The sequence below is a fragment of the Opisthocomus hoazin genome, chromosome 3 (assembly GCF_030867145.1).
Source record: "Opisthocomus hoazin isolate bOpiHoa1 chromosome 3, bOpiHoa1.hap1, whole genome shotgun sequence".
In the NCBI taxonomy this organism is placed as follows: Eukaryota; Metazoa; Chordata; class Aves; order Opisthocomiformes; family Opisthocomidae; genus Opisthocomus; species Opisthocomus hoazin.
The window spans coordinates 108,687,662-108,702,907 of NC_134416.1; the positions used below are offsets into that span (position 1 = coordinate 108,687,662).

Sequence of the window (15,246 nt, forward strand, 5' to 3'; positions counted from 1 at the left end):
ATAACAATTCATTCCACGACCCACAGAGCACGGATGCTTACATGTTTCTTTGTTCTCAAACAGTAAATGCCTTCAAGAGCTTCTTAGGGAAAAGTGAGTGTGTGTGCACACAAGCATTAGACCAGGCAGAGACTTCTAAAGCCTCAAAGCTGAGGTTCTGACATTTCTCAGTTAATAGCTACCACATATAATGAAGAAGTTGTCCGTATTTACTTCAAGTACACGACAAATTCTGATTAGAATACAATGTACAACATACAGTTGTCAACACCTGTAAAGCACTCCTTTGCTCTGAATGACAGATGGTTTTTCATTTCAGTATTAGATGCTGAAATACAGGATTTTAATCAAAATTTTAAAAAAGGGGGTTTAGTGGTAATTTTAAAGTTTGCTCTTTATCTGCATTACGTGTTTCTGTATTTCTGTGAAACAGGACATTTTTACTACATTGCTTCCACCACTGAAGGTTATCATGCTTCTTAACTCATTCTAGTGAACTGAAATAGATGGATGCAAAACAATTTCTGCTGGAACCATCTTATGCAAGCTGGCATACGAGCATCCCATCCAGAGACTTAACATAATTTTAATCACATCTGAATATTCCAGAGAGAACCACCTATAGCACATATACAAAAAATACCATTATTATATTTGAAGGGGGAGGGGTGGGTTCATAGCTGTTTTAAGTTACCTTTATCCATTTTATTAACAATGAATAACAGGTGACAAATCAGGCTTCTGGAAGGGCCTGAATTAAACTAGTGACAGAAGCTCAGTGTTAAGAGCCTCTGTCCCCAGGCCACATCTGAAGTCACTGCATAAGCAACTTTTATACGGAACGATTGAAAATTTTCCTTTGAAAAAACTATTATCATCTTTGTACACCAACTGTGCCTCAGTGAAACAGACATTACACGTTACAAGGCCTTTTTTCAGGATGTGAATATTGATATGACAACAGAACATAGATCTCTGCAGGAACACAGATACTCTGGACGTACACAAGAGCTAATCCAAGCGCCCAGGCCCTCCAAACCAGTGTTCAAATGGTAAGCTGCTTGTTTGTACTGCTAAAACGTGTCTCTCTAAGATCCACACTTTTTCCCATATATAGTCTTCTAGTTTGTGGTAGTTCAGCTCATTTTATTTAAATGTTAGGTTTGGTACCCAGTGTTGGGATGATGTTCCCTAGTATTAATCTACTCCTCTAAAAATATTCATCAGTCTGCTGCTCTGAATGCACCGTATTAAGTTACTCTCTCAATGCACATCTTGTATTTGTGTGTGTTAAATTTGCTTTCCTGAAACCCTATGGCTGTTGAAATCCTTTAAAATTGGTTTCAGCTGGAGGAGTATTACCATACTACCAGTTTTCATAGTTAAATTTTAGTAGCAAAAATAGTGATGCATGAAATGACAACCCAAATAGAAAGGGACAGGGAGTAGAAAGAAGTGCTGCACACTATATCACGAACAGGTGAAAGTCCGAGATCTTGTTGAATTAGAAGGTTTTCAAATAAAAAAGATAAAACAAGCCAGACAACACGATGAAGAATACCCACTCAGATGACTGAAGATAATCTTACATACCTAATAGCTTCTGCCATCTTAGTGCTTTCCTTTTTTCTATCATCTGTTAAACGTCGTATAAAATAAATAAAATCAAGACCACAGCAGAAAATGCTACCAACTGCACTGAACAGCACGAGTTTACTGTCATCTGCAGCTGCTGTGTTCAGTGCACTCTGGACTTCCTTCATTACCTGAAAAATCAAAACTTCGTTAGAATCTTTTCATTACATCTTTAAAAAGTAACATACTCTTCTCCTCCCCTCCTCCTCCCATGCAATTTTCAACATCTTTAATTTTTCCTTAGGATCCACTCAACAGTCATATTAGAAAAGTTAACTTTTTTCATTATACCAAAATAAGAAAGTTAAAAAAAAGTACTAGAAGCTTTGCATTTCAAAAATGTAATTACACTGAGAATGAAATCATTAAGAAGAGATCTATTAGATGTTATCTGTAATTAAAGCACTCGTTCAGCATTTCTGTAATTTGGACAGCAGATGGCATATGCAACCAGTTCAGAAAAAAAGAGCCTTAATTCAGGCTAAAGTTTGTTTCCAGTTGCACTTCATAAATCGCCACGTCTTGTAAAAGAAAGCACGTCTACGTGTTCAGAAAACGTAGATAAAACTCAACTGAATTGCACTTCAAGTCATTTCTAGGTGTAACACCTTGCCAGCAACCACCTGAATCTTGCTTCATGTGTGTTTGTGCCCGAATAACTGGCGTAAACGAGGCAGAATCTTGGAATTCCCTCAGTACCCCCACCCCCTCACCCTCCCCCCACCCCCAAATCAGAATTTTTCTGACCTCTGGATTTAGCGAATTATTTTCAGATGATTTTGTTGACAGCAAAATGTGTGTGAATCCATCTTGTTTCCTGACAACAATGTCTCTGTACCGGTAGGCGCTCTCCGTCTGTCTCACGCTGAAACGTAGCCTTTTATCGAAAGGTTGATCTCTCCTGTCGTCAATAAACCTCCGCTTGCTGGCTGTCACCCCTGTCACAGACGTCTGTATGTTGGTTGTACCATTGGCTGCTAATGCTTCCATAAAGGTGGAGGTACCTGGAAAGTTTAAACAGTAACACTCTATTAATGAAATTATTAGCTCAGCAGTTTCAAAATCCCTATTGGCATGCAAACACGCTAGCCACATGAAGAACACACAGTAAATATGAAACTCCGTCCCCTGGAAGTTACTGAAATATTACAGAAATAGACACTGTGCACAGTGTAAAACTGAAGTGGCAAAGGGACCCAATAAATTCATTTTACAGTTGTAAGAAAATACATTTTGAACAAGCCAAAGAGACCAATCATCATATACTTATTTCTAGAAGGAAGGGAAAGGTTTATTTAATGTTCTTAATACCGATGCCCTTCAGTAGGTTAATGCTCTGCTTCATCCCTTTCCAACATCTTTAAAGTCATCTAACAGCATCAAGATTGCAAAGAGAAAGCTGAAGTCTTTTGTTTCAAATGCCACAAGAAGTTAATATACGGAAGAAAACAACACCTACAAGAAGCCAAATAAAGAACTTGATTGACAAGATCACACAAAGCATAATAAGTCTTTAAAGGAAAATGGAAATGAAGAAACTAAGACTCAACTTCTGTGAGAGGGGAACAAGACCAATGCAGCGATGGATGTTTTAATGGATTCACAGACAATGAGATATTTCTCAAGTCTAAATAACTTTTGCTATTAGAACGGGCAAATAGAGCATTATGTCTTTCTGGTCTTGTTCCCAGTCACTTCAACAGACAGAATTTGAAGGCATGCAAGCGAACAGGTCATTCTTCATGACACACACGGGACTGGTTTTTCTGTACTCCACATTAGAAACAAAATGCCAAATCATTAACATTTGTAAGAGAAAATAAGAGAACATATTGGATTTATATGTTGAAGTCTTCATGTAAAATCTCCATAAAATTTGGCAGATTTAAATAACGGAGTATGCATGGGGGGGGGACGACGACAGAAGGGTTAAAAATCTCGGAAAAATGTGTTATAGGCCAAGATTAGAAAATGTTGAAAGCCTTCTCCTGAAAACTGAGGTCTGAGACTTTGGTAAAATCTACTGGAAACTCACAGCCCTTACTTCACCAACAGGTACTTCAGAACATCATGCATAAGATGTCTTGAAAAGCACAGTTAAACCCTGTATAAATAAGTTGTTAATTAAATGTCATTGATGGATCTTGGTTAATTCATCATTGTCTTCCCAAAGAAGCTACATTTTTAAAGTTCTGATAATATGTGATGCTATGATTCTTAGTGTGTTGGGTTTTTTTTAATAAGATACTTCAAACACTTGTGGGTCCAGGGAAGACATTAAACAGGGTCACCTAAATCACTGCAATATCCTATATCTCCACATTTCAACTGTATTCAAGTGTTGCTTCCTTTGACCTGTATGAAGTATGAGAGAGAGATTAAGAGAAAGACTAACAAAATTAGAATTTAGAACATTATACGTTTTTCTATTTGTATTTCAGAAACTGCTTTCAGATATAAAGTCTTTACATCAAATATTTTAAAATAACTATATCTTTGATGATAAATCTGTTATGATAAATTAGGTGAGTTGTCTGTCAAAGGCGCTACACAATAATAAGGTTTTATTTTACTTTTTAAAGTCTTGTTGCATTAGTGATTTAATCCTCTTACCGTGTCACTTTTTGTGGAGAAGTTAAAGGCAAATCACAGTTTTTCACTTGTTTAAAGTGAAGACTAAGAAACTGAATTCACTTTGTGATCGGTCTCAGAGACAACAGAGGTGAACAAAATTAAATGGAAAATTAATATTTTATATTGTCACATTAGTTTCACATTTATTCCTAAATTTTTCATGGCTTATCAAATTAATTTTTCCATTTCAGCAGAATAAATAAAAATCCGAGGCGTACCAAATATGAAAATGCTGAGGGATGCTTTCGATGCCCTTCCCTTGTAAACCACACCGTGTTGGTTACATTCCTTCCGAAGAATTCCCTTCAAAGGGAGCTCGCCGGAGCACCACTGTTGCCCCATATTTCATTAGGAACACAAGAGGAAATGGTATCCCCGGCCACAATAGTTTGTTTTTCCATAGGAAAGGTAAATTAAAACAACTGAAATAATCTCTGATTTCTAAACCCTGATACAAGATTTTATGGCTTCTGTCCTAGCCATACTAAAAAAGCGTAGAACCAGGAGAGCACAATAGACCAGACGAAGCCAAAAAACGTCAGTGAACTCATGTAAGAGCTTTGCGTAGCTCTTTTCCCATGACTTGTACTTCCAAAGATGTGCTCAAATACCAGAAAATTACTTCTGAGACGTGAGAGACAATGATTATACACTTTGAGAGACAGAACTTTTGGCAAGAGAGATCAAGATGGAAACACCACACACCACTTCTCAAGCTTATTGAATTGCCAAGAAACCTTTGGAGCTTTGCTCTAAGCTCTGCCTGCGCTTGTCAATAGCTGCGGTTGCAAGCCACAGAGGAGGGACACTGCCGTTCAGTGGAGGAATTCTCCCACATCCACTCTTGCAAACGCACGTCTGGGATACTGAGACTGGAATCAAAAACCTGTCGGCTTTTGAAACGCCCTGCGCAGAGAGGTTCAGCCACCTGGTAGGGGTTAGACAGCGGCACCGACAGCATTGCAATACGCTCCTTCGCGTTTGTCGTTAGCGCTGTACGCTTGTGACCTTCTGCACCTTAAAGCACAGGGGCTCTTTCCTTCGGCGTTCGGTCCCCCAAAGCGAGGAGACAGCCGAGAGGCGCAGGGCAGCACTTCACGCTGTATGCAGCAAGCAAAGGTTCGTCACTGCACGATCTGGGACAGTGAGGGCAAAGATAAAAAAGTGCCAGAGAGAATAACTGTATCGCCAAAGATTTCCTCACATGAAAATTTTGCACTGAGGTTACTTATTTGCAGGTAAATTAATACATTATTTTACAACTTTAAAATACAGATTTCATAACAAACCAAGAGCAGTTCCACATTTCAATCTGGTAATGGAGATAGCATATCAACGACAAACAAAACCCCACAGCCCTCTCCTTCCAAACTGAGCCTTCCAAAGCCAACAAGGGCTTGGGTGAAAGACAGTTTACCCTGGATATTGTCAACTAATGCAGAGCTATGTTTGTTTCAGAGGTAACCAAACAGCTCTTCTAGTTACAAAAGCCCCTTCCAACTGCAAACCGTTCGTTCGCGTCATGCGACCTTCCCAAAGGCGCGGACAGGCTCCCTGCTGCTGCGCAAAGCTCCACCGCACAGACGCAAAACGAAATTAAGAGGACTGCTTGGGTTTGCAGCTGCGGATCAAAACCTGGTAACAGGCACCACTTTCACGCAGCTGCTCTTAGAGAAAAAAGCAAGCTATGGGCAACAGATAGGAAAGGAACTGGTCTTATTCTAAAGACATGAGATATCGAAGTTGGAAAAGGCACAGAACAGCAAAGGTAGCGTCATCCCATTCCACTAGCAGAAGACAGAAAAAAGCCACCTCTCCAGAATATGAGGGGGATAACAATTAAAGTGCCTGATGCCAGACATCTAGCTAAACAGAGCTAAAAATAAAACAGGTGACACACACCTTCACAACAATCCGAAAGTTGAAATCCCAAGCTCCTCTCTAAGCTGTTTGTGCCTCACTGTTACTGCCTCCCAAATTCTCGAGAAATTCAGTTTAGTTTACACAGCAAGCCTTGAAAACAAACACTGCCCTCCCTGCAACGATACCGGGGACACATCCAAACCCGTGCTTCAAACCAGCCAAGCCTCCTCGGCGCTGTTCTCTTCGAGCACACACGTGTTAGTGGCAGTACCCTTAACTCAGAGGTTTGGCTGACGGAGCACGCTGTTCCTCAGAGGCTTAGCACCGACGGCTACGGAACACGCGTAAGAAGATGGGAGCTGTGAACGATGCTGTCGGAGTATTTTCCCCAACTCCAGCCACCAGAAATTTAGCAATTCCTAAAATCTGCATGCCCAGAACCATAAGGTGCACCCAAACCCATGTAATTAAATCCTTATCCCCCCTGGGATTGTCCAATTTCCTTCTGAAACCACTGTGGTTTTGTCTCCCGAAGTATCTTTTGGCAGTAAGTTCTGCAACATACAGCTTTCCTTTCTTCCTCCCTTTTGTCACATCCCTGCTCCAGACTGATTAGTCCCAATCTCACGTACCCTTCTTCCCGAAGCCAGCCCGAGCCTGTCGTTCTTCTCCACGCCTCTGCCTCTTCTACTAAATTGTGGAACAGGGTCCAAAATGGCACATGATATTCAGGATGGGGATTTATAACGTGGCATATTTGAGTCTTCTCTTTTGTCCTCTGATCATTTTCCACAGTGATTTCTAACAATCTGTTTGTTGAGGTTTTTTGGTTTGTTGCTTTTTTTTAAACTAGCCCTGAGCAGGTGTTTCCAGAAAACCACCCAAACCAAACCCAGTGCCCTTTTCCTCGGCAGTAACACGTGGCCAGGAACCAGTCATTGTCCAGGCATGGCTTTAGGCTACAGGCATAGTTTTGCCTAGAGGTCTGTTTCGTCCCCTCCTCATTCCTTGGCATTCATCTGTGCTGAAAGTAATCTCTCATTTTAATCACAAAATCACTCGGTATTTTCAGATAAGCCCGAAGTGCTCACCAGCAGCTTCAGGGACCCACACATTTTCCTGTACCCTCACGCACCGACCACGTCCTTTCCTACACTGAATGACAAAATGGTTAATAAGGAGCATCCCACTCGAATAAGCAAATGAACAAACACCAGCAACAACGATAGCGTTTTAGTGTTAACTGCAAAAATAACCACTGTAATTGTAACTGATTACAACTCAAGTACCAGAGAGGGAAAAATATGATCTGCAAAACTGATTGGGAAAAAAAATTAAATTTAAAATAGAAATAATAATAATAAAAATAAAAATCAGTGTTAGAAGTTGCATTTTGTCCAAAGTCCTTTCCATACTTCCACTGCTTGATAGTCCCCTCTATAGGTAACCCACCAGACTTGATGCCAGTTGTCCCGTGCAGGTTGCCTCACGTTCCCTTTTCGCCTGCGAACCACGTGCTTTGCCACATGTTCGCAGGGCCTACCAAGCTCTAGCTGTAACCACCGTTAAGCTTGTCCAGCCTTAAACTCTGCACTACAGCAGACAGTTCACACAATGAGACACCAACCCCAGACAGTGATCCCGCAACCCAAACATATGTTTCCAGTAACGTTTCCACCTCTGCTTCGGCAATTACACAGCAAATATTTCTTAGAATTGTAGTGTATTGGCACAGATTATAGAAATTCAAAATGAAGGTTCTAAAAAATCTATTCCCATTTTTTGTCTGAGTATATGTCTGAGTATATGTATTTACAGCACTTACATTTTGGAATCAAACAAAAGTTCCAGCTTCCTTTGAAATGTCACTATAAATATTTGTAAGAAGAAAAAAATTTCTGAAATTATTGTACATTTCACCTAAAAGACTGTTTTGCTCTGTGTTTCTGAAAGTGTTCAGAAGGCAGAGGTCATTTATGAAAGAAAGATACACTTCGGTTGAATCCTTCCAGAATACGGTGTTCTGTAGCTGCAGTGCACAACACGGCAGTAAGCAGGACTCTGCTGTTGTGGACAAAATTTACACCAGCAGAGAAACACAGGCATACACACAGGGACCCTTGGCAATATTTCTCTAGTCAATTAGAGGTTTTTCCATCCTACGCCAGTTTTTATCTTGACTGCCATGTCACATTTAGAGTAGTATGGTCTATAGTAGCTGTTTTTTCCCTTCTGTAGACAGTTTTCTCTGTTTCTTTGATTACTTACAGCATCAGTCAAAATATATTTATATGTTTATAATGACACTGCTAGGAAGAGGGCAGCATTAACCGTCATACTGGACTTTAGCAGGTTATAGGCTATTTAAATCTTTTTGCTTTTGGATGTCTTTCCGTCTCAGAGCCTAGGCATCCATGTAAAGACAAACTCGTAATGCCAACCAAAAATGCAACTAATCAGAATATAAAATTCTACTACTGAAAGTGGGCAATCGACACAGGAGAAAAATGGCATTTCTCCATCCTCAAGTTAAATAGGTTTACCTTTGTCCAACTATTTTAAGTCATCAGTGGAAATAAAAGAAAGTTTACATATTTTAAAAAGAGAGGAACATGAAAATACTAGACCTAACACTTAGAATCATAGAATCACAGGATTGTTCAGCTTGGAAAAGATCTCTAAGACCATCAAGTCCCCAACACCACCGTGCCTGCTAAACCATGTCCTGAAGTGCCACATCTACACGTTTTTTGAACACCTCCAGGGATGGGGACTCCACCACTTCCAGCCTGTCCTAATGCCTGACCACTCTGTCAGTAAAGAAATTTTTCCTAGTATCCAATCTAAACCTCCCCTGGCGCAACTTGAGGCCATTGCCTCTTGTCCCATCGCTAGTTACTTGTGAGAAGAGACCAACACCTGCCTCACTACACCCTCCTTTCAGGTAGTTGTAGAGAGTGATAAGGTCTCCCCTCAGCCTCCTCTTCTCCAGACTAAACAATCCCAGTTCCCTCAGCAGCTCCTCATACGACTTGTTCTCTAGACCCCTCACCAGCCTCGCTGCCCTTCTCTGGACACGCTCCAGAACCTCAAAGTCCTTCTTGTACCAGTGCTGAGTACAGGGGCACGATCACCGCCCTACTCCTGCTGGCCACACTGTTCCTGATCCAAGCCAGGATGCCACCTGGGCACACTGCTGGCTCAGGTTCAGCTGGCTGTCGACCAGCACCCCAAGGTCCTTTTCTGCCGGCAGCTCTCCAGTCACTCTCCCCAAAGCCTGTAGCGTTGCCTGGGGTTGTTGTGACCCAAGTGCAGGACACGGCACTTGGCCTTGTTGAAACTCATGAGATTGACCTCGGTCCTAACACTCGTTAAGACCATGCCCATAAAAACAACAAGGATATCATTAATGTGTGATTTGGCAACAAATATCTTTAAAAGTCTGATTAAGTTTTACTGCCTTCAGAAAGGAACTGTGCATTTTTGTGCATCGGGTAATTAACTAAATTTTTGCAGTCTTACAGTGGAAAAAAATGTTCTCCTCCTAACAACTAGAAAAGGCTTTCCAAATACATCTCCATTCTTATTATATCACTGGAAATATATAAACAGACACTCCGCAGGTGAGAAAATTCTTTTTCTCCTTTATTACGGAATGAAGATAAATTAGGATTGCTGTCTTCTCCCCTTCCAGTTCAGTTTTAGACTCATTTTGGAGTAATTTTTCTTCCATTGAATCTATGTAGTCAGGATAATACTAACAAATAGAAAACAGTGCACATGATCATTCTCACCATTTTAGCTGTTATTCCAGGTGGCTGTAAGAGAAAAAATATATATAAAAATTCCTAAGCGCCCCTCATATTACTCCAGTCAAGAAATCCCAGCTGTATTTCACAGTAGCATGCACCAAAGTATTTGATGGGGGAAGCAAAGAATTAGTTGTTTTTCTCACAAATAAGTACAAATAAGAAAAACTGTCCCCAGGTTACAGACTCCTTTTTGAGGCCTTTTAATACTGGGAACATTTCAGAAGGAAGAACCCTCCCATCTTGATATTCCTGGAGCTGCAGGTTATGGTACCGCAGTGGTCATTTGCAAAGCTCTCAAATTGGAGAGTTAAGTAAGGACATCTCTTGGGGCTCCTCTACAGAGCAAAGCCAGCACGAAATAGGCTAAGGCTTCAATGTGAAGTATACCCAGCTATTTCACACTAACTCTTCACGCCAACTCCTAAGGTGAACACATTCTATATTAAGAGCACTTTAATCTAATCCCCAAAGTGATCCACAAAATGGCTCTCCGTGTGTGCCAGAAGAGTGCCCTGATGCAGGGCTAGCCTGGAACAGATACTGCCAGAAGACATCCCAGGCAGTTTCCTGTACTGACACAAACATATACATGCCATGTACACACGACGGTATTCTTGTAAGGACATCAAAATATTCTAAAACATTTTAGTTAAATTATGAAAGAGTTTTATATAGATGAGCATAGCCCTACTGTTTGGCAGAATACTTTCATTTACCTTCTTTTTGACAGCAACATGTCAAGAAGTATTCACGTCTCATTCTTATCACATAGATGAGTCTTTAAATTCTGGAGTTTGCAAGAGATCTATTCACAACTGCCCGCAGAAACATTTGGCATTTCAGTGCAGAAAAGCAGCAGGCAAACAGGGCTAGAGGACTTTCAGAGTCTGGGACGCTGATGCGCGTGTACGGAGCTTTACAGGAGCACCCGGGCTGGGAAGAAGCATCTCTGGTTTTACGCGTCTACCTCAAGCGGGTGCCTGTGTCTTTCCAGCCACCACCTGCCTCTCATTATTAGAAGATGTCTTGAGCTCCTGTGGGACATTCGCCAACAGGTTCCTTAAGAGGTGGCCGATGAAGAGGTGACCTGAGCCCCTGCCAGCTGGCAGCACAGAGGCCAGCCTCTGGTAGGCAGGTGCAGGCAGCTGTGTGCCTTGACAGGGCCAGCTGCGCCCTGCGCGGGGGCAGCCCGTGGCACGCAACGCTGCTGGCTGCTGCCAGCTTGGGCCATCTGTGCTGCAGCAGCACCCCCTTATCAGAAATTACTGACCATGACAGACACAGCTGGCTGGGGTGGGAAGGGGAAGCACATGGGGGGAGTCTCTTGAGTCTTTTGGGTACCTCTTGGAGATGACCGGCACATTCAGCAATGTGTGTGCCAGGCAGGTTCTCACTTCTGCTTCGGAGGCGCTCAACAGAAAGCAGTCTCCACTGGAGAGTCAAGGATTTGAGCCAAGAGGATTTCTTAAAGACCCTGCTTTTAGGCAAAGCACAGCACTGCTTTTTACCACATCTAAAAAGGCATTCAGAAATTGTTCTGGAGGCAATCTCTCCCCCAATTTTCCCAGTATTCTGGGAAAATAAGCCCACATTAAAAGCACGATGATGAAAGGTATCTTTCAATATCCCATGCAACAGAGGCTGGAGAGTTAGATGCTCTGAACTGAAAAAGTGATTCAGAGCTGTGTATCATCTTGCCAAATTTGTCCTTTTATATCGTTGGAGAGGAATAAATCCCAAATATCTACTGGCAGCAGCCGAAATGAGATATGATGGAAAGGAGAAAGTAAATAGAATCTGTGCTCTCAAGCTGAATCTGATCTCTCCTGTTTTCTGGCAATACTAGCTAGGATCAGTGGGTATGTGAGGACATGCCTGAACTAGAGAACTTATGGAGAATATCCAGAATACCTTATTATTCCTATGTTTAATAATAATAACAACAACAATAATAATAATATTAATACTGCCACCCGAAACCCCAAAAAACCCAAAAAGTCCTAAAGTCAACACTAGGAGACTTCTGAGAGTAAACGACTTGGATCAGATGCTTTGCATGAGGAAAACTTACGCGACACCCTCCTTCAATTCGGCTTTGTTCTGTATCACTGCAGGCAACTATTAGAAAACACAGGAGGTGTTTGTCTCCACATCATCATGCCCCACAGCTTGACCCCAGTGCAAAGGGTACGGTTCTCCCAGTTGTGGGGTTTGCAGAGACAGCAAAGATCTTGAAGATGGCCATGAGTCTTGGAAAAATGCCCATCATAAGAACATGTTTTCATCAAATCTTGAAATTGAGAATATAGTGGTAGACAAGCAAATAAAACCAAACATGCCAAGGGTAAATCACAAGAAAATAACTAGGGGAGAAAGAAGTGACCAAACAAGGCAACGCTCCAGTCTCAGCCAGCAGCTGGCAGGAACTGGAGGATGGATCGCACGTGCATGGGTAGCGCTCGGGTGCGTTATCTCCATATTGCTGAGGAAAGCAATCAGCTTCTCTTTAAGATCTTAGGCTTTTATAAATACAACAGTCAATGAAGTAGAACAGTCTATCAAAGGGAAAATCTCACAGACAAAGAAGCCTAAACTGATAACTCCATAAAGCACTAATTAAGTAGTTAACATATGCTGCCATACATAGAAAATGGTGCAGAGATGCTGAAGCGGCTTCCCTCAGGCTACAGAGCAAGTCAGTATAGAAGCCAGGATTATTACAGTTACAGGTGGTCCCAATCCCCAAAAGCTACTTTCCCCTCTAAAAATCTGCTTTTATAAAGTACTGTTTTCTTTCCAGAAATTATATGTATCTAGATAAAAGCACAAGTAGCAATAGTGACTGCTAGTCAAAAGAGACAGCTAACGAAGCAATGGAATAAGCACTATGATATTTCAGTGGGACATACTGTTTCAGCTGCACCAATATATTAATACAAAACCACAGCCACTAAGAGATTACAAAAACTAATATTAAGAGGCTGAAATTTTGAAGAAAAAGATAATCAAGAAGTTAGGAAGCTACAGATGCGGCAGAGAAACAAACCAACAAACAAACCAACCAACAGAAAAAAAAACCCAATGTGGTTTAAGGCAACAGAACAAGTTTAAAAAAGAGAAACCAGTTCAGATCTACCTTGGACAGTAGGACTTAGCAACTACTAGCAACCGCACCAAAACCAAGGGAGGGGTAGTTAGGTACCACAATGCCTGTTGCTACACAAAACCAAGAACAAAGTATATCATATCTGATGCTCTAAATCAAAGTGTGCAGTGGCTGCAGCGAGAATTTAGAGAATTTTGTAGCTTGTGTAGCTGGCAATTGGAAAGTAAGGTTTATTGGACTATTTGGAGATGGAGGTATGAGCATATCTTTTCACAGGAGTCACACTCACATGAGCATAGTTCAAAAGTCAATTTGTAAATTTAAAAAAAAATATTATCACTACAAGTGCACGAAAGGACTTGGGTCCACAACCCGGTAATTAGGGGGGGTGGGGGTGGAGAGGGGTCTGCTGAAATCTCCATTTGAATTTTGGGCCTGGGAATAGTTGTAATTCCAGTTGGTGGAATTCCAAAGTCCAGCACTGGAGCCTCAGATGTTCAGTGGGAAGTTCATAAAGCTGTGCTCGGACTTCTGTTTACTCAGAGGTGGTTCATGGGTGATGGGCTCTGAGCATCTTTAGACAGAATAGACTCCTAAAATACTGAATCTTGCCTCAGGAAACCATCCATTAGGAATACACAGAGAAGCCAAACATATCAGAAGAAGTCACTACACAAAAGACAGGAGAATTACTATTAAGGAAAGCAAAGACCATGTATAGACAAAAAATAGGACTAGTACATAACTAGTCACAATTGTGAGCTCAGTTTTAACTTGGAAGCCATTTAAAACGTGTCTTAGATGAGACAAAATGATAGATGAATTACACCACTGCTTGTTTCCCAAAGCCTGCCAGGGACCCACCTGTTCAAGTCAGACTCCGACCACTAAACAAACAGAATAAAGAAAATAGAAACAGGACAGTATCAGCAAATGGAATTGAAACTTTATTTCTACCAAGATGAATTCTGTGCAATTTTAGACAAATGTGCTATGTAAAAAGATACCGCATTAAATACTTTTTAGACAAATTGCACGACACCCCAGTCATAAGGAGAGGGTGTATAAATGGAACCAAACTCATACAGTAACTGAATTATTTTCTTCAGGAGTGAGATGTAGCTTCAATTAACTCCACATGGTTAAACAGGTCAATAGGAACTGAGGGGAAAAATAGAATATGCTATACTTACAAGAAATTAGGAAGTAAAGAACACTGGGAAGAATACAGGGAGATGCTAAAACAGATAAAGAACGGGTATTAGAAATGCAAAGTAAAACTCTAAAGTTCTCATAGTTACAGATGCTAAACACAAATTATTTTTTCAGTGACAAAAAAAAATGAGAGGAGAATTAGACCAAAAATAAAAGAGTGAAATGTAGTGTAAGTTACAAAGTCAAATAAAATATTAGTGAGGAAACTAGCATGCCATGACATAAGAAATCAGAGAAGATGTATAATGAGTATGAATATATTGTACATATTACAAACGACAGACTAAAAGGTTTGAATATGGCAAGATTGCTGACAGTAAAAAAAGAGAAACAGACACATGTGATAGTCTAGATGGGAAGTGTATCATGGTAAGTTCAATACTTCTGAGACAGACTTGCTTGCTTAAAGACTAGCAAATTTGGAAGGTAGATTGAATAAGATGTTTATTGATGTAGTTTCAGAAAGAACTGGGAAAAAACTTTAAAAAAAAAAGCCTTAAACCTCTGCAGTTTATTTCTGTTTATAAACAAGACACTTCTAATGAAGTCATGTTTCAAAAGGGCCCTTCCAATTAAAACCTACTGGGGATCCAAAGCAACACTCAGGAGAGCCATACCGGATACTGCAGAGAAATTTCGTCTTCTTACAAGAGTTCACACATTACTTGTCATATATTTTACCAATATTTTGCAGTTTCATACCATTACAAAACATGCATCAGAATCCTCCCTGTTATGTATACTTACATCCAATGTAAATTTCAGGATTTTAAAATAACACAGGAGCAACCCTATTTTGCTCATCATCAAAACTGTATACATAGAATTATTCTTCGTGATGTAAAGTTGGAAATACATTGAAAGGTAAAAATTTTCTACCTAAAATGAATTTTATTTTATAAGATCCTAAAACATGAACGTTTCTATTGATGCCAAAAAGTGGAAGTTTGTAACAAGACAGATTTCAGGGTTATTGTATGA

At 40.6% G+C, this 15,246-nt stretch overlaps 1 protein-coding gene across 2 annotated transcripts in view; it reads right to left on the bottom strand.

Annotated features, from left to right (window-relative positions):
• CDYL (chromodomain Y like) overlaps window positions 1-15,246 on the bottom strand; it is a 103,281-nt gene that overhangs the window by 9,634 nt on the left and 78,401 nt on the right. For both annotated transcript variants that reach the window (XM_075417204.1, XM_075417205.1), the window contains 2 exons: window positions 2,383-2,639; window positions 1,594-1,766 (listed from right to left, as the gene is read on the bottom strand). In XM_075417204.1, coding sequence (XP_075273319.1) covers window positions 1,594-1,766; window positions 2,383-2,639 — 430 coding nt within the window. The remainder of the gene's footprint in view (window positions 1-1,593; window positions 1,767-2,382; window positions 2,640-15,246) is intronic.